This window comes from Hyperolius riggenbachi, chromosome 8 (assembly GCF_040937935.1).
Source record: "Hyperolius riggenbachi isolate aHypRig1 chromosome 8, aHypRig1.pri, whole genome shotgun sequence".
Taxonomy (NCBI): domain Eukaryota; kingdom Metazoa; phylum Chordata; class Amphibia; order Anura; family Hyperoliidae; genus Hyperolius; species Hyperolius riggenbachi.
The window spans coordinates 142728897-142755400 of record NC_090653.1 but is presented as its reverse complement, the minus strand read 5'-3'; the positions used below and the strand labels follow the sequence as shown (position 1 = coordinate 142755400).

Here is a 26504-nt window from a genome sequence, read left to right as displayed (position 1 = left end):
TAAAGGTTTACATTGTTTTTTAGATTTCTCAGTATAGAACTCTATAAATGTTTTGATATTATGGTCTTATGGGGTTGTTTTTCAAAGCATTCCTACATGCTCCTCTCACTGATCTGCAGTTCTGCACGCGTATATCTCTTCTCCTGGGAGATGTTTAATCATTCTATCCTGTTTTTTCCAATGCTGTTACCTTTAATGGTAATGTTTAGTTGGGTTATGTGTGGAGGTGTTGATGGACTAGCCTGAACTGTAGATAATGATTTAGAGTGTGAATTGCACCCATTTTACAGCTAATAAATATATGCGAGCTATTGCGATTATGCAGTAACAGGTAATAGTGGTGCTGGAAATAACATGCAATCATTTGCTTTAACTGTATGTTAATTATGTGAAGCTATTAGTTTATCTGTGACTAAGTAATACAATTCATTGGATCATACAGGTGAAACTCGAAAAATGAGAATATCATGCAAAAGTTTATTTATTTCAGTAATTCAACTTAAAAGGTGAGATTAATATACGAAATAGGAAAACTTTACAGGTGTTCTAATTAGCTGATTAGAAGCGGCAACTTTGAGCCTACAATATTGAAAATTTTCACAATATTCTAATGGTCTGAGATTTTGGTTTTGGGGTTCTCATAAGCTGTAAGCCATGATCATTAAAATTATTACGAATAAAGGCTTGAAATATCTCACTTTTTCAACGTGTCTATTTCTAGAGATGGCTCGAACCTCCAATTTTCGGTTCGCGAACCTCGAACGTAAACTTCTGCAAAAAGTTTGGTTCACGCAAACTTTTCGAACCGCAATAGACTTCAAAGGGGAGGCGAACTTTGAAAACTACAAACATTTATGCTGGCCACAAAAGTGATGGAAAAGATGTTTCAAGGGCTATAACACCTGAGTTTTTGCATGGCAAAGTGGGATACACGCCAAAAGTCCCTGGGAAAAATCCGAATTTGATGCACAGCAGCGTTTTAAGGGCAGAAATCACATTGCATGCTAAATGGAGGTCTAAAGTGCTTATTATTATTATAGCGGCTGCTGCTAGCAGCGGCCTTAAAAATGCAGGAATCCGCCTGGCGTCCTGGACCCTGTTGGTGGTGGCGGAGAAGGCAGTCAAGCGGCCTGCAGGCAGAGATGCTGTGTGGGCAACGACTTAGTCTTGGGGCAGGCAGTCACATGGCGTGCAGACAGAGATGCTGTGTGTGACTGACTTAGTCTTCGGGCAGGCCTGACCGTGCTTTGCAGACCACGTGGTCAGATGGACCCTTGACCCAATGCTGTGTGCCAGAGATGACACCACTTGCCTTTCAACATCACGGTACAGTTTGGGTATTACCTTTTTTGAGAAATAATTGTGACCTGGTATCTTCCACTGCGGTGTGTGGCTTTGCTTTTGTGTGCTGCTTTTCCTCAGGTAGTCATCCCATTGCAGTTTGTGCTTTGTCATCATGTGCCTTCGTAAACAAGTTGTCCCTATGCGGGTCTTGGTCTTCCACAGCTCAATTTTTGGTGGCAGAGAGTACAGATAGCATTGCTCTCATCTGAGGCAGACAGACAAAAAAATGTCCACACCGCTGAGCCCTGGGGTGATGGCACTTTGGTGGTGGCGGCCGACTGAGTGTTAAGTGGGTTGCCAGAGTCAGTGCAGGAGGAGGAAGATATGTCACGCTTCCATGCGGAAGCTGAGAAAGATGAGGTGTTCTGTGTTAAATAGTCAACTACGTCCTCCTGACAATCTTGGGGGTTGATGGAACGCGCCTTCTGAACACTGTACTTTGGTCCAGGGCTACAGAAAATCATGACAGCACGACCTCAAACAGACCTCCCGGGTGGCCTGCCTCTGCCTGTTTTGCCCATATTGGGGGGGATGAAGTGAAAGGTATGCACTGACTTGACTAATACAATGTGCAGTCGCACAGGTGCAGTGAAAGATATGCAGTGACTGGTATTACAATACAATGTGCAGCTGTCACACACACAGGTACCGTAAACAGGTGCAGTGACTGGTGGTATATAACACTGCGGGCGCTCACGTAGGTAGGTGCACTGAACAGGTAAGTATGCAGTGATTGGTATTACAAATGTGCAGCTGTCACACAGACAGGAACCGTGAACAGGTGCAGTGACTGGTGGTATATAACACTGCGTACACTCACGTAGGTAGGTGCACTGAACAGGTAAGTATGCTGTGATTGGTACTACAATTGTGCAGCTGTCACACACACAGGAACCGTGAACAGGTGCAGTGACTGGTGGTATATAACACTGCGTGCGCTCACGTAAGTAGGTGCACTGAACAGGTAGGTATGCAGTGATTAGTATTACAAATCTGCAGCTGTCACACACACAGGTAGTCACTGAATGTGCTAGGCCTGGCAGTGGCACAGTAGGAATTACAAAGGGGCAAAGGGCCAGCTACGATTGACTGACAGGGCTGTATATGCAACACAAGTGTCTGTGGGACACACAAAAAAAAAAAAAGATCACAAGAACAACATTAGCTCTCAAAAGAGCTGTTGAGGGGTGCATTTTAGCAAAAAGTATCAGCAAGGAGCAAGCTAACAAGCCTAACACAAGAGCTTAAACTAAGCTTTCACTATGTCTACTAGAGATGGCCCGAACCTCCGATTTTCGGTTCGCGAACTTCCACAAAAGTTCGGTTCACCCGAACTTTCGCAAACCGCAATAGACTTCAATGGGGAGGCGAACTTTGAAAACTAGAAACATTTATGCTGGCCACAAAAGTGATGGAAAAGATGTTTCAAGGGGTCTAACACCTGGCAGAGTAAGACACCATGGCAGAGTGAGATAAACGCCAAAAGTCCGGGGGGAAAATCTGGATTTGACGTAAAGCAGCGTTTTAAAGAGATACTGAAGCGAGAATAAACCTCGCTTCAGAGCTTATATTCAGCAGGGGCACTTGTGCTTCAGCTAAAACGCCGCTTTCCCGCGGCTAAACGGGGGTCCCTTACCCCCCAAATCCCCCCCTGCAAAATCATCGACCAACTTGGTCGTAGATTTTGCTGCTGTTGAGGCAGGGCTAACGGCTGCAGCCCTGCCTCTCAGCGCCGTCTATCAGCGGCGCATCGCCGCCTCTCCCCCGCCCCTCTCAGCGAAGGAAGACTGAGAGGGGCGAAGGAGAGGCGGAGATACGCGCTGACAGACGCGTGTGAGGCAGGGCTGCGGCCATTAGCCATGCCTCAATGCGGAAGTGATTCCCCGCTGCACGGAGGGGATTTGTGAGGTAAGGGACCCCCGTTTAGCCGCGGGATAGTGGCGTTTTAGCAGGGACACACATGCCCCTGCTGAATATAAGCTCTGAAGCGAGATTTATTATCGCTTCAGTGTCTCTTTAAGGGCAGAAATCACATTGAATGCTAAATTGCAGGCCTAAAGTGCTTTAAAACACCTTGCATGTGTATACATCAATCAGGGAGTGTAATTAGAGTACTGCTTTACACTGACACACCAAATTCACCGTGTAACGCACCGCAAACAGCTGTTTGTGTTGTGATGGCCGTGCTGGACTGGTGCACACCAGAATCAGAATCAGAATCAGAATCATTTATTATCGCCAAGTGCGACCAAGGTCGAACCTGGAATTGGTTGTGGTTCACATGGCAATGGCAACAGACAATGGACAGTAACATAAACATAACAAGCGAGACAGTCGTAGAAAATAGCAATACTACAAGCAAAACTACAAGCAAAACAGGCAATAGTACAGTGAGGCAGGCAGTGCTTACACATTTTTAACGGTCTATGCAGAACAATATGCGGTTTTCTCATGAGCGGAAATCTTCCGTGTTTGGATATTGTGCTGCTCATGGATAAGTAAGTTAATTGAGAGAGGCGGCGAGATTGCTCTTCCACAGTGATATCAGGTAACGTCTGACTGCCTTATCAACTTTCGATGGTTCTTTCTCTACCATTGTTAAAGCTTACATCTATTTTTTTAAATACTGCTGTTCAGTACCTGCAACGAGAATCTGCTATGGAGGGCAAGTCTGCCATTGTAAGTGACCACGGGTAATGGCCGGGGAATCAGGGTTCGATTACGGTCCAGTGTGGTAGCCTAAGAAATGGCTACCATCACCACACATCAAAGGAAGGCAGCAGGCACGCTGTGGGCAAAGGAGCAGGAACGGCTACCACACATCCAAAGAAGGCAGCAGGCATGGCATGCACGTCCCAAGGTAGTGACCAAAAATAACAATACAGGAGGACTTTCGAGGCCCTGCTGTATATGACACTGATCGACTTTACTACCTGTAACAAGAATCTGTTATGGAGGGCAAGTCTGCCATCCATTCAAGTGAGTTATGCACTGACTGCTAGGTATAATACAATGTGCAGTCACAGATGCAGTGAAAGGTATGCAGTAACTGCAAACAGCTGTTTGTGTAGTGACGGCTGTGCTGGACTAGTGCGCACCATGACGAGAGTGATGGCAGGTGATGGTGGCTTTCCAGCCCATATGGTCGCCGGGCTGAGGTAGCTGAATGACAGAACAGTGACTGTCCAGCTGATCAAATTTGGTCTGTCCACAATGAGGCAACGACCTTATTATCGTTGGTGTGCCCCCCCACCCGAGACACTCATATAGCCGGCGGTCATTGCTTCATTGTGATACGCAAGCCCCTTCATCGCGGCAAGGTAATGATCATGAAGGTGAATTGGCACATGTACATGCCTTTTGCTTTGTTGTTGCAGCTGCAGTGCAGGCAGAAAAATTAGGCAGGCATGTACACGCACCAGAAAAATTATTATAGCGGTCGCTACTAGCAGCGGCCTTAAAAATTCAGGAATCCGACTCTTCCTCCCCCCCCCCCCTCTGTGCTGCCGCAGGTGTTGAGGAAACATCTGGTTCTGATGTGAATTTATCCTACAATGCTTCCTCCCGTAATTGTTCCTCTTCACGCTCCTCCACAGCTTGATACACCACTGTACGCACGGCACGCCTGGAGTCCTGGACCCTGTTGGTGGTGGCAGAGAAGGCAGTCAAGTGACCTGCGGGCAGAGGTGCTGTGTGGGGAGCGACTTAGTCTTGGGGCAGGCAGTCACACGGCGTGCAGGCAGAATTGCTGTGTGTGGGGACGGACTTAGTCTTGGGGCGGGCAGTAGGCCTCCAGGATCCATGCCTCATTAATTTTGATGAAGGTGAGGTACTGAACACGTTTGTGACTTAGGTGACTTCTATTCTCAGTGACAATGCCTCCAGCTGCGCTGAAGGTCCTTTCTGATAGGAAGCTTGAGGCAGGGCAAGAAAGAAGTTCGATGTCAAATTAGGACAGCTCTGGCCACAGGTCAAGCCTGCGCACCCAGTAGTCCAAGGGTTAATCGCTGCTCACAGTGTCTACATCCACACTTAACCCTCCTGGCGGTCTATTAAAAATCGCCAGGGGGCAGCGCAGCAGTTTTTCTTACATTTTTTTTAAAATCATGTAGCGAGCCCAGGGCTCGCTACATGATAGCCGCTGTGCAGCGGCATCTCCCTGTCCACTTCGATCGCTTCTGGCGATCTTTGATCAGGAAATCACGTTCAAAGAATGGAATTTCCTGGAGGGCTTCCCCCGTCATGGCGACGGGCGGGATGACGTCACCGACATCATTGATGTTGTGACATCATTGCGAGTCCCCATCCACCCCTCAGTGCTGCCAGGCACTGATTGGCCAGGCAGCGCACGGGGTCTGGGGGGGGGGCCTTTGCGGTGCTGCGAGCAGCGGCTAATCGGTTCGGGGTTACCGCCAGGAAGGTTAAGGCCAGGTAGTCAGCTACCTGCCATTCCAGGCATTGGTGGAAGGTGGATCCAGAAGTGCTAAGGCGAGGCATTAGACTAAAGAATGCCTGCATGTCCGACATCACCATGAGGTCACTGGAGCATCCTGTCCTTGCCTGCGTGGACATGGGAGAAGGATTACTGGCAGTGGTACCTTTATTGCGTTGTGCTGTGACATCACCCTTAAACGCATTGTAAAGCATAGTTGCCAGCTTGTTCTGCAAGTGCTGCATCCTTTCTGCCTTCAGGTGAGTTGGTAACATGTCCGCCACTTTGTGCCTATACCGAGGGTCTAGTAGCGTGGCCGCCCCGTACAGGTCATACCCCTTGAATTTTTTTTATACGGGGGCCCCTCAACAGGCTGGACAGCATGAAAGACACCATCTGCACAAAGTTGGATCCAGACGTACTATCCAACTCCTCTTGCTCTTCCTCAGTGACGTCAGGTAAGTCCTCCTCCTCCCCCCAGCCATGAACAATACCACGGGAATGTTGAGCAGCACAAGCCTCCTGTGACGCCTGCTGTGGTTATTTTTCTGCCGCTGCCGCCTCCTCTTCCTCCAAATAAACACCTTCCTCATCATCCGAGTCTGACTCCTCTTCCCCACACGACTCTTCCTCGCCACGCTCTGTGCTGCTGCAGGTGTTGAGGAAACATCTGGTTCTGATGTGAATTTATCCTACAATGCTTCCTCCCGTAACTGTTCCTCTTCACGCTCCTCCACAGCTTGATCCACCACTCTACCCATGGCACGCTCCAGGAAGTAAGCGTACGGGATCAAGTCGCTGATGGTGCCTACACTGCGACTCACCAGGTTGGTCACCTCCTCAAACGGCCGCATGAGCCTGCATGCATTTCGCATGAGTGTCCAGTTGTTGTGCCAGAACATCCTCATCTCCCCAGATTGTGTCCTTCTACTGAAATTGTAGAGGTACTGGGTGACGGCTTTCTCCTGTTCTAGCAGGCGAGAGAACATAAGGAGGGTCGAATCCCAGCGAGTCGGGCTATCGCAAATGAGGCATCTCACCGGCAACTTGTTTCTCCGCTGAATCTCGGCAAAGTGTGCCATGGCCGTGTAAGACCGCCTGAAATGCCCACACAACTTCCTGGCCTGCTTCACGACATCCTCTAAGCCTGGGTACTTTGACACAAATCTTTGAATGACTAGATTCTACACATGTGCCATGCAGGGTACATGTGTCAGCTTTCCCAAATTCAACGCGGAAATGAGATTGCTGCCGTTGTCACACACCACCTTGCCGATCTCCAGCTGGTGCGGGGACAGCCACTGATCCATCTGTTTGTTAAGAGCAGCCAGGAGTGCTGGTCCAGCGTGACTCTCTGCTTTGAGGCAAGACATGTCTAAGATGTCGTGACACCGTCGTACCTGGCATGCAGCATAGACCCTGGGGAGCTAGGGCTGTGTAGCTGGAGAGGAGATCGCAGCACCAGTAGAGTTGAATTGCCACTCAGCCAAGGAGGAGGATGACGACAGTGAAGAGGATGTAGTAGGAGGAAAGGAGGTGGCAGAAGGCCTGCCTGCAAGCCGTGGAGGTGTCACAAGTTGGTCCGCTGCACAGCCACGTACTCCCTGCTTGTCATCGGTCACCAGGTTGACCCAATGGGCTGTGTAAGTAATGTAGCGGCCCTGACCGTGCTTGGCAGACCAGGCATCTGTGGTCAGGTGGACCCTTAAACCAACGCTGTGTGCCAGAGATGACACCACTTGCCTCTCAACTTCACGGTACAGTTTGGGTATCCCCTTTTTAGAGAAATATTTGCGGCCTGGCATCTTCCACTGCGGTGTCCCAATGGCCACAAATTTACGGAAGGCCTCAGAGTCCACCAGCTTGTATGGTAACAGCTGGAGAGCTAACAGTTCCGCCAAGCCAGCTGTTAGACGCCGGGCAAGGGGGTGACTGGCAGAAATTGGCTTCTTCCGCTCAAAGATTTCCTTCACGGACAACTGGCTGCTATGGGCAGAGGAGCAGGAACAGCTCAAGGTAAGAGGCGGAGTGGAGGAGGGTGGCTGTGAAGGTGCAAGGGAGAAAGCGGCTGAAGATGATGCACCTGAAGGAGGAAGAGTATAAAGAGGGTGGCTTTTCTTTTGTGTGCTGCTTTTGCTCAGGTGCTCCTCCCATTGCAGCTTGTGCCTTTTCTCCATGTGCCTTCATAAAACACTTGTCCCTATGTGGATGTTTGCCTTTCCACGGCTCAATTTGTGGAGGCAGAGAGAACAGATAGCATTGCTCCGATCTGAGGCAGACACTAAAAAAATTTCCAAACCGCTGAGCCCCCATGGGGGGATGGCACGATGGTGGCATCAGCAGCTGATGTTGAAAGGCATGTTGGCTGGCTGTACATAGGTGGCGATACATGCCGTCGGACACTGCCACCAGCTGTTTCTGATGACGAGCTCCTCCTGCTTCTTTCAGGAACTCGTCTCCTCCTACTCCTCTCTGACTCCCCCTCTGAATTGTCCCCCTGTTCATCTCCTCTATTGGGAACATACGTGGGATTCGTATCATCATCATCATAATCAACCTGCCCAGCTTTGTTTGCCTCAGACACCTCCAAAACTGCACCAACAGTGGGTATTTCATCATCCCCCTCCGCACACGTAACGTTACGTCCATAGTATCGCCTAACTCAGACATATGAGGTGGTGTAACTTGCTTAGCGCCTTCGTCTGGTTGTAAAGATAATGGCTGTGCATCACTGATTTCCCCACCAAATAACTCCTGCGAACTGTCAAATGTAGTGGATGTGGTACTTGGAGTAGTGCTGGTGGCTGCGGAAGATGAGGTGTTCTGTGTTAAATAGTCAACCACGTCCTGACAATCTTGGGAGTTGATGGTACGTGCCTTCTTCTGAGCACTGTACTTTGGTCTGGGGCCACACAAAATCACATCACCACAACCTCACACAGACCTGCCGGGTGGCCTTTCTCTGGGTCTGCCTCTACCTCTGCCTCTACATGTTTTGTCTGTTTTGTCCATATTGGGGGGGGATGAAGTGAAAGGTATGCACGGACTTGAGTAATACAATGTGCAGTCACACAAGTGCAGTTAACAGGTATGCACGGAGTGGTATATCACTCTGCGTGTGTTCACGTAGATAGGTGGATGCACTGAAGTGAACAACAGGTAGTAGTAGGTATATGCAGTGATGGGTATTACAATGTGCACCTGTAACACACAGACAGGTACCAGACAGGCTCAGTGACACTGCGTGCACTCGCATAGGTGGGTGGGTGCACAGTGAACAACAGGTAGGTATATGCAGTGGGTATTACAATGTGCACCTGTCACACACAGATAGGTACTGGACATGCACAGTGACACTGCGTGCGCTCACATGGGTGGGTGCACTGAAGTGAGCAACAGGTAGTAGTAGGTATATGCAGTGATGGGTATTACAATTTGCATCTGTCACACACAGACAGGTAAAGGACAGGCACAGTGACACTGCGTGCGCTCACGTAGGTGGGTGGGTGCACAGTGAACAACAGGTAGGTATATGCTGTGGGTATTACAATGTGCACCTGTCACACACAGACAGGTACCGGACAGGCACAGTGACACTGTGTGCGCTCACGTAGGTGGGTGGGTGCAGAGTGAACAACAGGTAGATATATGTAGTGGGTATTACAATGTGCACCTGTTTACACACAGACAGGTAGTAGTCACTGAATATGCTGGACCTGGCAGTGGCACACACATTAGGAACTACCAAGGCTGTCTATGCAACACAAGTGTCAGTGGGACACACTCAAAAAAATAAATAAATCACAAGAACAAGATTAGCTCTCAAAAGAGCTGTTGAGGGGTGCTTTTTTAGCAATAAGAATCAGCAAGGAGCAAGCTGAGAAGCCTACAAGAGCTTAACTAAGCTTTCCCTATGAGAGTCTGCAGCAGTTATCCCTTCACTAATTACTGCAGGCACACGAGTGAGTGAAAAGCCTAACACTGCCTGCCTTTTATAAGGGGGGGGGGGGGGCTCCAGGAGGGAGTGTAGCCTGATTGGCTACAATGTGCCTGCTGACTGATGTAGAGGGTCCAAGTTGACCCTCATGATGCACTATGGGGGTGAACCGATCTTCCGGAAAAGTTTGCGGTTCTCCGCGATCGCGAACCCCGCAAGTTTAACGGGAGCAGTTTGCCGGCAAACCATTCGGGCCATCTCTAATGTCTACACCAGGTTCTCTACCTTCTCTAATTATTGCAGCCACATGAGTGAGTGAAAAGGCTGATGCTGCCTGCCTTTTGTAAGGGGGGGGGGGGCTCCAGGAGGGAGTGTAGCCTGATTGGCTACCCTGTGTCTGCTGACTGTGATGTAGATGGTCAAAGTTGACCCTAATGGTGTAGTATAGGGGGCGGGTCGAACTCGCATATAGTTCGCAGGTCACTGAGAACACGAACCACCGAAGTTCGCGTGAATTGGTTCTCGGTCGAACTGTTCGGGCCATCTCTATCTATTTAATATATTAGTTTTACCTTTTAAGTTAAATTATTTAAATAAATACATTTTTGCACAATAGTTTTACCTGTAGGTTGATTTTCAATTTTTTTTTCTTCTCAGTTTGTTTCCTTAAAATGTTTTAGGTCTCTTTCCCATGGGAGGTTAAACTGTGCAATTGCCAGGCAGTTCAGCCACCTGGCTGCTGGCCACAAGCACCGTTCAGGCACAATTTAAATGCAGCCGAATGGCAGTATTTGTAACTCCACTCAGCGCATGGCACATGGTAATGTTATGTGGTGGCAGAGAACCACAACAAGTTTGTCATATTTGAGCCTGGCCCTGCTCAAATGGGATTCCATTGGGGGGCACCGTCAGTAATGAGCCCTAGCAAGTGATCAGCTGGTTAGAGGTAGCAACTGACAGGGGTGAATTTACCATCTTCAGCTTCCCATGTGAAAGAGACCTTCAAATACATTTATGAATTTACAGTTTCACAGTAGTAATTTATATTTATTCAGCCACACTTAGTCTTGGCGCCCATTAGAAATCACTAATTGCAATTGCTCAGCGTTTTTGCTAGCGTGTTGTGAAGCTGTTTTAGCAATAATTTGTAAAGCCATTTTAGCAATAATTCCTGATATTTTTTGTAGTGATTTTAGTTTAGTGCTAGCAAAAGCATAAGCAATTACGGTTTCAAATTTTTTTTTATGGTGGTAAATTATTGCAAAATCACTTTTGTAAGGCTATTGCAAAGCAATTTTGCAGTGATCCTATACTTAACATTGAATTGCAATCACAAAAATGCTGCAGCAAAGTGATTGCAATTTTTCAAATCAATCGATTCATTGGGCTCCCCTCCATCCACTTTCATTGGCAAAGCGATTTTTGGAATTGCTGGCAATGTTCAGTGATTCCAAAATCCTACTGAAATCACTCTAGGTTGCCAGAGCCCTTATAAACTCTTTATTGATTCATTGTTGCAAACATGTATGAAGTATATCAAAGGTTCTACAAACCTGAAAAACAGTCACAATTGGGATCAATCTTGCAATCACATTCCGTTGGGGCTCCTACTAATGTGGATATCTCCCCATTTGTGGTGACTTGCTGTATTCTGTTAATCTTCCGTTCATCTGTTTCAGCAATGTACAAGGTTCCACTGTGTGACACAGCGATGGCTCGGGCAGATTCCAAGGTTGAATGGACTGCCACTTTACTAACCAGGAAATAATCTATACCAGGCACCTGACAGTGTATTGGTCTACCAGCAATAATTCTCACTTGATTATTATCCGAAATCTGGAGCACAATATTATTGTCCAAGACATATAAAGAGTTATCCATAGGATTGACTGCTAGATCAGTAGGCCACTCAAGTCGAACCTAAAAGGAAGACAAAGAAAGAATGACTTAGTATGTTTGTATAAATAAACCAATACAAACTGTTGCATTACTTAAATCAGACTGCAACTTGCAAAGAACAGAAAAGGTGAGCATCATATTCAAAGTATTCAGAAGGTGAATTGGAAATCGGAGCCGATGCTTTACATGTGCCGCCCGCCACGATCCAGAGTTTGACAATACACTACAGTAGCCGAACTCTGGTGCTAACATCCACCACATAAAGTTGTTCTGAGTCCCTGCTTGGTGGTCTTTAATAGTCACATTTCGTTGCATTTGGATTTGTCAAAAAATATCTAAGTTTCAACACAAAAATTGGAGCTGGGGGTATTGTGAGAAGTTCACAGTGTGTGACAGTGGCGCCCCATAAGGCCACCCAGTAATACTTTCAAGGGCCCCCACAATGTTCAAACCCCTTTCCTTGCCACCCCTTGGTGCCATTCATGGCCTGGGAGCCCATCTCACAAGGGTCGTAAGATAAGTACGGCCATCATGATTTTCACACCTATAACAAGTATAGCCACAAAAACACCTGATCTGAAGTATAGTCCCCTGTATCAGAGGAATAAAATGTTAGTAGATGGGGGCCCCCGCAGCTCTGGGTCCCCTGTGATCGCAGGGGAGTGCATATATACATATGAAGTTACTATAGGGCATATTTAGCAATATTGCTAAATATGCCCTATGCCAACTTCACATGTAATTAATAACTATTAAGCAATTATTCAATAAATGTGCAAATGGAGCATTCTCAGTGACACGTCTATGCATATACAGGTATGGCGATTGGTGTTATGCCGAGTGAGTATTTTTGTTTTCGTATTAATATTTTTTAATACATATCAATAAATGTAAATAAAAGTATGGTGTCCTTGCATGTGCACTACTAAGGGTAAAGGTTATATTCAAACTGAAATTCTTGCAATACCCCAGCAACTGTTGTTTTTTTCCTTTCACTTTAGCTCTAAGGACTAGCGTTCTCTAGTAATAGAATGTCAGAAGGTTATGATTTATCTATAATAATAATTTCCAAGTCTGTGTGTTCGGCAGTCCTTCCAACCCACACATGCCCCCTCTTGCCCTGCTGTGATTGAGCCTGGTGCTGATTGGATGATGCACGCACATGCGGCGAGATGGCATGCGCAATGTCCAGAGATATGTAGAGTGCACTCCTGCGCAGCGTAGCGCACACCATTAGCTAGTTCAACCATTTTTTAATTACAGCAAACCTGTGAGCACAAAAAAGTTAAACACTTGACTAAGTAGTGGGAAGCCTCAGGAGGATCTGGAGGCTTCCTAATGTCTTTTCTCCACCCCATTACTGCTGGCCCAGGAGTCCAGGACCTTCTTCTTCCCATCCCTATATAAAAGTGGGGTCACACTGTGCAGGAAGCAGTATGGGCTGCACCTGCCCATTAGCATGAAGCCGCTCGTGCACAGAGGAAAAAGCCTGCATGAGCGGCACGTGCTGTACTCGCACTTGAGCAGTACAGCCACGCTCATAAACAGAATGGGGGCACGCCCACAAAAATGTATTAGACAAGCTCTTGTTAAATATATTCAGAGGGTCAGTGCAAGGCTGGATTTATACTTTTTGTGCCCTAGGCCAAGTATGTTGTGGTTCCGCTTTCATGTGCAGCAGCACCCCCACCATTCCATGTGCAGCTTCCTTTTCCATGCGTTTCATCCATGTACCAAAGCCCCTCTCTTTCACTAAAGTAAACCAGAGCTGACGACATATGAAAATTCAATGCTTACACGGGGCCTCCTCCAGCCCCATAAGCACGTGCGAGTCCCACGTCTTCCTCCCGCGGTCTGCCATTCAGCCGCAATCAGCCCCGGTATCATGCTCAGACGCGTCAGTCCAGGTCTACTGCACACGTGCTTATGGTAAGTATCAATTTCTCATTTATCGTCAGCTCTGGTACACTTTAACAGCTCCCTTGGGCATTATTTTTCCTTTTTCACTTGTTGCTCTCCATTTTCAGTCTCTTTTGTCATATGTATAAACCCATCTTTCATTTTCAGGTGCCCCCTTGGGCTGCAGCCGCTGAAGGCAGGGGCCTCTGTGGCCTTCACAGAAACCTGGCCATGGGTCAGTTTGGTCGAAGAGGACGGGGGAAGCCTCTGGACTATACAGAGGTCCAGAGGGTTATGCAACAGCGATCATGCATATGGTTTTGGAGCCCCACATGTGCATATGCAAAGAGCAAACAGGATCTGCATCCTAAGATATCTAACTATAAGTAAGTGAAGGTACTGTTGGAGATGAATGCATATTACAGTTACTCACTAAATATGTACATTAGTCTTCAGAGCACGCAAACAGTTTTTATATTTTATAGCGTTGTCTGTTGCACAATGCACAGTAAAGTTTTCCTGGAATTAATATTAAGATCTTCCCTATGTCGCACTGACCTTTTTCTTTTCCTTTCGCTTGATTTGGAATGGAAAATAAATGGAGTTCAAAAGGTAAAGAAGTAAGAGAGGGAAACAGAGAAGTGAAAATACTTATTAATCTAACCGAGACAACATGTACTGTTTTATCTGCCCTGAGAGCTTTTAGCTGTGTCTCTCATCATGGCCTTGAACAGACCCTGGCCGAGACAGATCAGCCCTACTATGCTATTAATTTACCATACTGCTGCTAATGAGGGATGTGCTCCTGATATTTAAGGTTTGTGATGTGCTATCAAATCACTGGACGGGAATTTTACTCCTCTGAACGAAGAACAGCCTGTTTGCAAATCACTGTGATGCAGTGGGGTTGATTTACTAAGCATGGGAAACAATGAAAATACATTTCAGCAAACCTGAACTAGATAAAAAGAAAAAAAAAAGCTGTCTGCAGTTAAAGGATACCTGTGGCCACATTAAAAAAAAAAAAAAGTCATAGTCACCTAAGAAGAGGGAAGTCTCTCCCTTATGCTAGGTAAACACCATACAATTTTCTGTTAGATTTATCTGCCAGATCAATTTTTTCCAACATGTCCGATCTGATTTTTGATCGATTTTTTGATTTTTCAACAGTTTTTTAATCGTTTTTCAATTGTTTTTTTTTCGATCAATTTTCTTTCACTTCTTGAAAATCGTTTACAAAAACTATTGAAAAAAGGATTAAAAGAAGGATTGAAAAATCAGTCAAAATTCTGATCGGACATGTTGGAAAAAATCCATCTGGCAGGTAAAACTAACAGAAAATTGTATGTTGTGTACCTAGTATTAGAGTTTTCCCAGTCCTCTCTGCGTCCCCTCTTTCCATTGCTGGGCCCTCATTGCAACAATCCAACTTTAATGTCAAATAAGCCTTCGGGCCTCCTTTAAAGGCTTCTGTGCATGTGCAACCATGGACTCATATGTGCGCAATATGGAGCCGCTCGCCTTTGGACGCACTCGGAGACCTGAGTACTTCTAGAGCCTGCCCAAGGAGGGCTAAAGATGCAGATGGGGGACCATGGGGGAATGAGAAGACCGAGAGAGGACTGGAAAGGCTCCATAGGATCCAGAGTATTTCCTCTTCTTAGGTGAGTATTATTATTATTTATTTATAAAGCGCCAAAATATTCCGTGGTGCTGAACAATTTAAGAAAACAAACAAGGGATACATAATGATACAGACAATGATATACGTCAAATATGGACACTGGTACAAAATACAGAACTGGTGATCACAATAACAGATTTAACATGATGAATAAAATGTATAACAGAGTGCAAGCTATTAAATGAATAACATTCCAAGAAACAAAAGGATGAGAACCCTGCCCTTGCGAGCTTTCAATCTAAAGAGTATGTAATTTTATTGTTTTTATGTGGCTACAGTTACACTTTAAAGGAGTTATCAGGGCATATAAAGTAAACTGAGTGGTACTTACCGGGGGCTTCCTCCAGCCCCAAGCTCCCATTACCTCCCTCGCCGCAGCTCTGCCTTCAGCCGTTTGCCGGAGCTCCGACCTGGTCCCCGGCGATGACGTCAGAGCGACCTGGAGGTCGCTCTGTACTGCGCCTGCGCGATCGGCGCTGTCAATCACCACCATGTGGGCCAGAGCGGACTGCGCATGCGCAGTACAGAGCGACCTCCATGTCACTCTGACGTCATCACCGGGGACCGGTTTGGAGCTCCGGAAAACGGCTGAAGGCAGAGCTGCGTCGAGGGAGGTCCTGGGAGCTTGGGGCTGGAGGAAGCCCCCGGTAAGTACCACTAAGTATACTTTATATGCCCTGATAACTCCTTTAACCTGAAGTGGGATATGGAAGCTGGCATTTATTTCTTTTAAACAATACCAATTGCCTGGCATCCTGTTGATCTTTCTGTAACCGGTAGCATCTATCTAGATCACACCCCGGAAACAGACATGTGGCAAATTCAGTCAGACTTCAATCAGAAACATCTGATCTGCATATGCTTGGCTACAAGCATTAGATGCAGAGGGTCACCAGGACAGTCAGGCAATTGCATTGTTTAAAAGGAAATAAATATGGCAGCCTCCATATCCCTTTCACTTCAGGTAACCTGAAGCGAGAAGTATATGAAGGCTGCCATATTTCTTTCCTTTTAAACAATACCAGTTGCTTGAATGTGCTGATGACTCTCTACCTCTAATGCTTTTAGCCATAGACCATGAACAAGCAGGGTCACAATTGCGAATGCACCACGATTGTGGAAATACAGATATTGGGTGGATACAGACACATTGGGCTTGATTCACAAACCGGTGCTAACTGTTAGCATGGGTGTGCTAAACAGCACGCGGCATGCCGCTCGCGGTCTTTTCTGCGCACAAAGTCCCGCGATCGCAGACATTTGCATGGGATAATGCGGACTTTTGGGTGCTATCGCGGGACTTTGCACGCGGAAAAGGCCGCAAGCAGCACTTCGCGTGCTAGCTGTTTAGCACGCCCATGCTGACAGTTAGCACCGGTTTGTGAATCAAGCCCATTGAGTGGTGGGTACTTTTTTATGGTTAGGGGAGGGAGGACAATGGGGTGATGCACAATAGAGCAGCCTCTGGTAAGTGGAGTAAGTGCAAGGGCAATTAGCTCACCTGTCGCTTGCTCATCTGTGTCACTTGGACATCTGGAGTGAGACACCTGCACAAATGCTAGATACTCAGCCAAGACAGCACCGGATGGCTGCCTTGGCCTAGTTTCCCCTAGTATGGTACAAAGCTCAAGTATCAGAAGATCTTTTGTGGATGTACTGGAATAGATACGTCATACTGTTTATTGGCAAGCTTCAGTGGCATTGCCAGGAATAGATTCTCAGGATTTATACTTACACTAGTGACCTTAGCCCGTTTAAAAATGGACTAGGTCTGACTGTCAGCGCTCATCCACCGTGCGTTCACGTGCACACGCATGCACGCTGCGCACACACACGCCCACCCCTCCTGGCCCCCCAATTCGTCATTCCCCCAGCTCTCCTCAGTGTCTCTGCTTCCCTCCCTGCACATGCGTACAACAAAAAAAGACACACAAAGGGACATGGGACGCAGAGACACTTGCGTTTTATTAGGTAGTATGGGGTTTTGTCAAGCCCTTTTCAGGCTGTTAGGTCTCTCGCTATCTCCCAGGGCTGCTCCAGTCCCAACTGGACAGCCCGGTACTCTGGCAAAGTCACGCTTCGACGCGCATATGCGGCCGGCCATGCGCACTCACCTGTCGCTCTCTTGTGGTGACAAAGCATGACGTGTCAAAGTAACGGGCCATCCAGCTGGGGACCGGAGTGGCCCGGGGTGATGGTGAGGGACCAAACAGCCTGAAGAAGAAGCCCCAGGTAAGTATATATCCTGAGACTCTATTTGTCAGGTTCACTTTAAGCAAAATGTTCTATTATGTTGTCTATTGAAATAAACATGCACACATACTGTACATTATAAAGACCATAAACAGACAATGCTATTCTACAGGATCAAATGACGATTAGCAAACTCCAGCTAGTTAGAATTTGTTGATTCAAATTTATTCTATGGTAGTTTGATTTAAAATCACACCAGCAAACAACTCATACAATAGATACATATTTAACTTTCAGATTTAGTCCATTTTCAGTAATCAGTCAGCAGCATAGCAAATCAATTTCCTGTCCAAGTTCTAAGCGCACACAGGTTCCTCCACTGTGTAGAAAATTAAAACTGCGGCATATCTGAATTTTGTTTGCACACATTCCAGATAAAGTCAGCTTACTCCATTATAAATACCCTTCTGACCTCTACATTTGACTCTACATTATTAGTTTAAACTACTGCAAACAGGGACCCACCGCTTTGATTCAAAATTTGCTTTGAGCAAAGAAAACAAAGGAACTGTGGGTGAATGAAAGGTACATCATAAAAGACGCCACAAAGGAACAGATTGTGCATTAGCCTTGGTAGCTCTAGGATCGCATACAAATTCTTCAATTTCAGATTGTTCTACAGTATAACAGAACAGCCTACTGAATCTTTTGAGAAATAAGCCAGTGTTAACTGACTAATGCACTGGGAGTAAATTAGAATCATCCCCTATGCTCAACAAGGCTTGGTTCTCATTAAGCCAGATCACTAACAGCATATTGGAGTAGACAGTTCAGTGTTCACTCCAATGGCATTTCGTGTCTGGTTAGAGTGCAGAGCAGATGTGTTTCCATCACAGGCTTTCCATAGGAAACACATCTGTTACCTGGGAAAATCATGCAGGTCAGATTTTTCTACCGGAATGAATCAAACAGAACGATTCTGGACTGACAGTGTGAACAGACTCTATTATTAACATAGGATCCATTGATTCTCAGTTTTGGCAGTCCTTTATGTGACCACTGCGGCTAGCCAAGACCTACTTTTTTTAACAAGAAAAGGCACACTTTTAGTTCAAGGCTGTGCTCCCGTTTATGGATGAGTGCAGCCACAGTGTGCCTGTGTGAGTACGGCGGTGCCTGTGCAGAAGCATAAAGCTGCTCATAGCAGAGTAGAGGGAGACGTCTGGTATGGTTTAAAAGACCTTCCAGAGGATGGAAAGCACAAGAAAGATACAGGAGCCTCTGGAACTATCTGGAGTGTATGAACTCAAATAAATACTACTCGCAAGTGTGAGTTGTACTACCGGTAACCATAATGTCAATTTCAAACAGTTGAGGAAAACCCGTCCTAACAAACTGGTCCTTAGTTTTCAGTTGGGGATGGGAAGAGGTCCCAAAGGCAGGGGCGTAACTACCAGCAAAACTTTGAACCCCCCCCCCCCATAGGTTCACACCCTTTCCCTTGCCTACCTCTTGTGACCCTCAAAGCTTGAGTGCTCATCTTGAGATCATAAAACAAGGGTGGACATTCACTGTAATTTTCACACCCATAACAAGTGTAGCCACTAAAACACCTGAACTGAAGGATGAACCTCTTTATCAGAGGAAATAAAGTAGTACTTGCGGCCCTCTTACAGCTCTGGGCCTATGTCAGAGGCCAAAAGGCCAAATGTCCTTTCAAACGGAGGCACCCATGAAATAGCTGTTAGGCCGCCCTGTCATTTAAATGTTGCTGTAACTACCTGCACCTGATGGATTGTTAAATAAGCACTGGAGAAAATTTAACATTGTTACCTGGCTCTGTACTCCTTGATCTTTCAAAAGGATTGTTCTTTATTAAGCACTTAAAAAAACGTGTGTCATGGGTCACAGCCTGCTTCATCAGGTTCATATAGTATCTTGAAGAGAAAACGTCTGTCACTATGTATTAACTGCTAAAGTTGGCCCTATTAAAATTTTGTGAAACAGGTTTGCTGAAAATTTGCAGTAGCAATGAAAGTTTGAGGAAATTGTCGGCAGACTGCCAGAGATGTTCTTGCTCATTCCTAGTATCTTACAGCAACCAAGTTGCATTCATCTTCTAGTACTCTGATTAAGTTGTCTTCCATTCTGGCTGTTTGACTGCACTTCACACTTTCACAGCTTTGAACTTTGCAGTACTTTACTGAGTGGGCCCATTTATGTTGTGGTCAATCATGCATATTTGTCGAGGTTTGTTCTACAACCTTACTCTGTTACAATCTACAGACAAGGAAAAACACATTAGGACCTTTTTGGTCAGAAGTAAACCTCTAGAGTCTTGATCTGCCTAAATGTCTACAAACAATAGGCGGCAGACAGAATGTTTTCATTGATGAGCTTGGCTGCTCTCAATATTTTCAGTCCCATGCAGGGCGTGCTTTTGCCCTTTTGCCATGTGGCCGTTTATGGGCATTGGGAATACTTCGGGATAGTCAGTGTACAGTGTCTTCTATCCAGCATAAAGTATTTACTGCACAAACAGACAGCTCTAAGTGGAGAGGCTTAGCTAAGCCACTTATGCCAATAGCTGCACATCATTTTTAATTAATTCTGACTAATGTTCTTCTGAAACAAACAAAGATACAGAATTACGTGGAAGAAAAAGTACGACTAAAGAATAAAAGCAGCTTCTCTCTCTGTACAGATTTCAGCAGATATATAACAGATTGTATATTCCTGTTTCACAACTGTACTAAAGCTATTAAGTAGTCCTGGCAGAGCCCACATCTTCAAATAGGAGCAGTTTTTCACAGCAGTACAATAACCATTGCCCCAATTAAAGCTCCACTCCAGGCACAAATGTTTTCCTCCATCAGTGAAGGCACTTATTTTTGTCTGTGTAAAAAGCTCCTTGATTAACTGATATTAAAGAAATTGCTTTTAAAGTGCAGATAAACCAACATTGTTAACAATACATGTTCATTTCCATAATGTGGCGCTGGGGTCAGAGAGTGTTTGCATTATAATATATATACTCAAAGGCAAATTCTTCTAAGTTGGCCCCTCCTCTTCAGCTGCTGCCATGGAAGTGGGTAATGCAGCAGTTAAATGTGCCCCCCTGTCAGACTTGTCACTTCAGACAATGTAATAAAGCCATCCCCTTCCCCAAGGCAATTGGACCCGCTTTTTCAAATTGGTGTGATTTCGATTGTCTGTATGGCCTTTCATGCTTTTATTTTAATGGACTACTATTATGAAAAATGATCAAATTTAAAATTCACACATATAAAATGTACATTTCTCAGAGAAAAAGGCACTTTAAATGTATTTATTTTCTATGGTCCTGTCACTCACAGTTTGTAGTAAATGCTGTCAGATCTGTTGGAATAGTCTATCTCCTCATGGTAGAAACTCAGTAATAACTATTATTTACAAAAGCACTCCCTGGAAAGGATCTATACAAATATGTCAGTCAGCTCCCCTACTTGTTTGCATTCTATTTTGTCATTTGCAGTGAGCAACTGCAGCTCAGTAAGTGCTCTTGAAAATAAATAAATAACTGAGAATCCCTCATGAGGTGCTGCATTTGTTCATAACCTTTCAGTTGTGTCAGATGTTTACTATCTACTCAGGGGCAATCCCAGGGTTTTCAAAGGGTGGGGGGGGGGGGGGAGGGATTCCTGAAAGGTCTCCCTCAACCACGCACAATACAGTATAATAATATGGACAGCAGAAAACAGGTCAGTTTAGTGTTAGGACATCTGCTCTGGAGATTTACCTCAACGTTGGTGCAGATGTCCAGTATATCTATATTTTTGCATGCAAAACTATGATGGAAGCTAAAATTTCTCCATAGACCAGTATTGCATTGTTTGGATGCGGGCGTACATTTTAGTCCAGGGGGGGCGGTGTGCGCCACAGCGATTAACCATTCAATTGTATAGTATTGGGTCAGGGATGCGCAGCCTTTTACCTATATTTTGTATCCACAGTTCTGTAACTACCAGGCTAGCAGCACCCATTGTGCTATCCTGTTTTGCATGGTAAGTATTTAGTTTAGTTTTGCATATGTTTTGCATCTGTCTGATTGCTGAGTGTGTATTTGAGCTATTTAAGCGGTGCATATGAGGTGGTGAGTCATTCAGATGCGGCCCATATTGGTGAGCGCTTGCTTTGTTTTCTGCTGTCTGTATTGAATGTAAGTTACACATTTTAGCGTAGCTGCTGCCAGGGTAAAGACATTTGCTTTTAACTTAGGTCAGTTTAGTGTTAGGACATCTGCTCTGGAGATTTACCTAAACGTTGGTGCAGATGTCCAGTATATCTATATTTTTGCATGCAAAACTATGATGGAAGCTAAAATTTCTCCATAGACCAGTATTGCATTGTTTGGATGCGGGCATACATTTTAGTCCAGGGGGGGCGGTGTGCGCCACAGCGATTAACCATTCAATTGTATAGTATTGGGTCAGGGATGCGCAGCCTTTTACCTATATTTAGTATAATAATATGGTAGGACATCATGCTGGGTACACACAATGCAATATCCTGTCCAACTGACAGGATCTGACAATTATTTCCAAAATGTCCGATCTGCTCCCGATTGACAACGGGACCAATCAGGAGCAGTTTGGATACAGATAATAATGAGGACAGCGGACATTGCTAATGAGGTGGAAAGTGAAGCATTCACACAGCAGGGCACAGGGCTTTGCTCATACCTGACTCTGTTTAGTTCCCCAGAGCTGCTCCATGCTCTTTGCACACACTGCTGCTCCATCTAAAGTCAGCTCTAGCAGGGAAAGAAAAGGGGCAGTGCAGTAAGCTGCAGGATACCTGCAGATATTCTGGTGTCTAAACTTGTGTCTGTCCCCTCCCCAGACATTGCACTGGCCCTGATCTGAGGGGGGATTCTTGGCAGCTGTAATCCCCTGCTGTGTTTGCCTATGCTACTGTAAGTGTCAGGGACATGGGGAAAAGTAAAAGTAATAGTAAATAGTGCATTTTACTCAGTGAGAAGTGTACATTTTAAATGTACTGTATGTATTTTAAATGTTACAATTTTTGTGCCATAGATGTCCTTTAGAAGGATTCTTAACATTGCATTCAGGTGAATATATAATAGCGTGGAACAGACCTCTATTTGAGAAATATGCACCTGATCAATATGCACAACTAAGCACAGCCCCTGATGAGTCACATGACAATATGTGTTGGGGGGACCTATGATGATAGTGTGCAGATGTTCCAGGAGAGACTTGATTTTACTTATATGTGTATTTTAACTTCCTACTATGTGAGTGCAGTGGGATTTTATACATTTTAAGATTAAAGACTGTATTGAGACGGTATGAGAGGCTTGCTTTAACCCCTTCCCCACCGCTGCTACGTATATCTATGCCACTTAAAACTTAACTTGCGCACCAGGGGCGTAGATATGCGTACCTGTTTATTTACCTCACTGATCACGATCGCCGGTGCCCTCCTATTTGTTTCCATTGTAATTCTGCCAGTCCATGATCAGTGAATGGGAATAGTTATTCCTAAAGCCGATCACAGTGCCTGTAATGAATGAAAGCCGGTGTAATGACAGATAGTGCAGCCTGAATGCAGCTCAGCATGCTGAAGTGAAACATCATCATGTGCTGGAGCATTGGTCATCACGTCCTCAGATGTTGACAAATTACTGCGTATGCCTGATTTTCTGCTGCAGAGTATTTGTAAATGTCTCTGCCTGCCTCCTTCCCCGGCCAGTGTCATCAGGATAATATCCTCCCACTGCCGTCCCCGATATCCTCCGCACCTGCTTATTATATATAAGCATACCATTTATTTCTAAACACTTTGAACATAAAATAAATTGTATGTTTATATATAATAAGCAGGTGTGTAGGATATCGGGGATGGCAGTGGGAGGATTAGAGTGGCAGTGGGGGGGGGGGGGGGGGGGGGCTTAGAGGTGCCGATTCCTTTTTTTAATGTTTAAAATGTAAAGTAATGAAAAAATCATTTGAATTGCGGAGCAGAAGGGCGTGGCGAGGGGCGGAGTACAGTGATGTCACACTGGGCTGTGGAGCAGCACTGAAATATACGCTGCTATGTGTTAATACATGCTGCAGTGATGGGGGTTGACGTAGCATGCACATTGTACAGCCGCATGCAGTAGCAATGTAGATGCACAACGTGCAAAGCTGCACTATCCGCCGCGAGATGCCAGTATTCATTCACAAAATGAAAGTAAAGAACACATACGCAACACTTCTGTGTACAGTTCACAGTACAGATGATTTAAGTGTGGTGACATCTTGTGGCCAAAAAGTTAAAATACACCCACATACATTATTACATTTAAAAATAAATACTTTTTTTAGTTTTAACCCCTTTCACCCCTACCCCATAGTTACCAAATAAAACACTTGTTAAAAAAATTGCATTTTTTTAAATGCATGAATATTTACCCTTAGTCCCTTAGGGACTTTTTAGTACGTATGGCATGAGGGAATATTACTGTTATTTTTGCAAATAAAGGCTTGTAGTTATTGATATAGTATAAAGAAAAAAACACTAAATGGAAAAAATACAGCTTTGTTTCTAAGTAAAATGTTATCACCATTCACTTTACTAGGGACATAATTTAAATGATGTAATAATCAGGACAAATGTGCAAATAAAATATGTGCGTCTACAATAGCATATTTCCTTGTAAAACTATAATGGCTGAAAGCTAAGAAAATATAACTTTTTTGTTTTCTTGATATTCTTTTTTAAATGCATACAAATCCAAAGAAAGCCTAAGTAATGTGTGATAAGTAATGATAATGTTATTGGGGAATGAATTGGAGGAGTGTGATGTGAAAATTGCTATGGTTTTGAAGGTTAAAAAACTGTGGTTGGGAAGTGGTTGAGTTTCTTAAAGATCAGAGGCGCAAAAATAGTAAAATTGGATAAAAGTTTTAAAAATAGCTTGGAGGAAGAGGTGGACTTACCTCCACAAGGCAGACACGAAAGACTGTTTGATTTTATGCAAACACATTTATTAAAGGTACCCCAAAGGATACAACGCGTTTCATCAGGCAATTAAGTGGGGACAACCGCAGAAATTCGGCAGTAACATATGTAGGGCCTCCCTGAACAGGCGAACAGGCGAATCTGGTGAACCGCCATAGAGTTCAATGGGCAGGCAAATTTTAAGCCTACAAAGAATGTTTCTGGCTGCAAAAGTGATGGAAAGGTTTTTCAAGGGGTCTAACACCTGGACAGGGGCATGCTAGAGGGGGATCCATGGCAAAAGTCAAACCAAAAATAACAGAGTAGACGCAAAGTCGAGATTTAATCCCTAAAGGGCAGAAATCACATTATGCACAGCTCTGGATGTCAGTGGGCTGTGGAGTGTCTCACACAGAGAAATGCAATTGTACTATCAGAATACAGTGAAATAATAATGCGCTGGAGTGGTTCTGTGCCTGCAACTTAATGAGGCAACAGCAGCAGTGTGCACACAGCTCACACACACACACAAAAAAAAAAAGACAACACAGGAGACCGATGTGCTAGCCCTCAAAAAGGGCTGTTTGGGGTACTTTCGCAGCAAGTGAGGAACAAGAACACAGGCCTAGCCAATGCTTTCCCTACCTATCTGCAGCTAGTCTGACCCTGCTCTCACTAACAGCAGCCAGCAGAGAATTAATCCAATATGGGCACCGCTACTGCTTTTTGATAGGGGGTGGGGGGTCCAGGTCCTAGCTGATTGGCTGCCATGTGTCTGCAGACTGTGAGGTAAGGGGTCAAAGTTTAGCTCAATGATAACGTATAGGGGGCGAATCGAACACACCAAATGTTCGCTGTTCACAACGAATGCGAATAGCCAATGTTCGCAGAATACTTCTCGCTGGCGAACTGTTTGGGCCATCTCTACACAGAAGATGGAAAATTATCTCCCAGAAAAAAACTTGGGAGAAAAAGTGAATTAGATCAGGCCCTGTGTTGCATATGGACTGAAACTGTGGGTCAGGTCATTTGTTTTTATTTTTGTATTTATTTAATTTATTGTTGAGCGTTGTATGTCAACATATACATATATATTGAACTATGTACTACCTGGAAAGGTTTTTGAACCCAATATATGTATTTTTTAATTTAACTTTTATTTAAAATTAATGCTTCTATGAAGAATGACCTATGATTTTTTTTTCACACTACATACATACATCTACTTGGGATGGACCACCTAGAAATCAGCATATTCTATATTGGGTTATATTGTGATCAGTGTATTGTGAGCCTCTTTCTATTTGCATATATGTGGACTTCTTATTATAAAAGGAACCCTAAATGTGAGACCTATGGAAGATGCCATATTTATTTCCTTTTAAACAATACCAGTTGCCTGGCAGTCCTGCTGATCCTTCTGGTCAGTAGGGCCTAAATCACACACACCCGAAACAAGCATGCAGATAACCTTGCCAGATTTGTCATAAACATCTGATTTGCCTGCTTGTTCAGGGTCTATGGCTTAAAATGTTTGAGGAAGAGGGTCAGCAGGACAGCCAGGCAACTGGTATTATTTAAAAGGAAATAAACATATCAGCCTCCATATCCCTCTCACCTCAGATTCCCTTTCAGTTACAATCTATTTTTCTTTGAAGGTAAGAATGTATTATCCTGTTATCCTACTGAACACCACCTTTCTATTTGTAGTAAAGGATATTTTAGATAATTAAAGATTTTAGAACCCTCATAGCAAGTTTTCATGGGAAATTTGAGGCAACACTGGTGTAAAGGCTCAAGATGACATATTTTGTTTGGATCCGATAACATATTTTGTTTGGATAATAAGTTTTATGTCATTCTCTGGAGAGACTCTTGAGCCACTTAAGTGTTATTGGAAAACACTGTCCAATTGTTAGTGTTCCTTCCTGATCAGGGCTGGGCCGAGGCAGAGGCGGGAGAGGCTCCAGCCTCAGGGCGCAGTGTAGGAGGGGGCGCACAACTCACGCAGCTATCATTCCCTTATTGTGTTTGAAGCAGAGAGAAATAAGAAAAGGGATACATGGCAGTGACTGCAAGCCAGATAACTAGAGATTAAGGTGTTGGTGGCCCTGGGGCACCAATTAGTC

At 44.9% G+C, this 26504-nt stretch overlaps 1 protein-coding gene across 9 annotated transcripts in view; it reads right to left on the bottom strand.

Annotated features, from left to right (window-relative positions):
* The window catches only part of TENM1 (teneurin transmembrane protein 1), a 1180670-nt gene that overhangs the window by 107370 nt on the left and 1046796 nt on the right, over positions 1 to 26504 (bottom strand). For all 9 annotated transcript variants that reach the window (XM_068251163.1, XM_068251165.1, XM_068251162.1 and 6 more), the window contains one exon: positions 11267 to 11633. In XM_068251163.1, coding sequence (XP_068107264.1) covers positions 11267 to 11633 — 367 coding nt within the window. The remainder of the gene's footprint in view (positions 1 to 11266; positions 11634 to 26504) is intronic.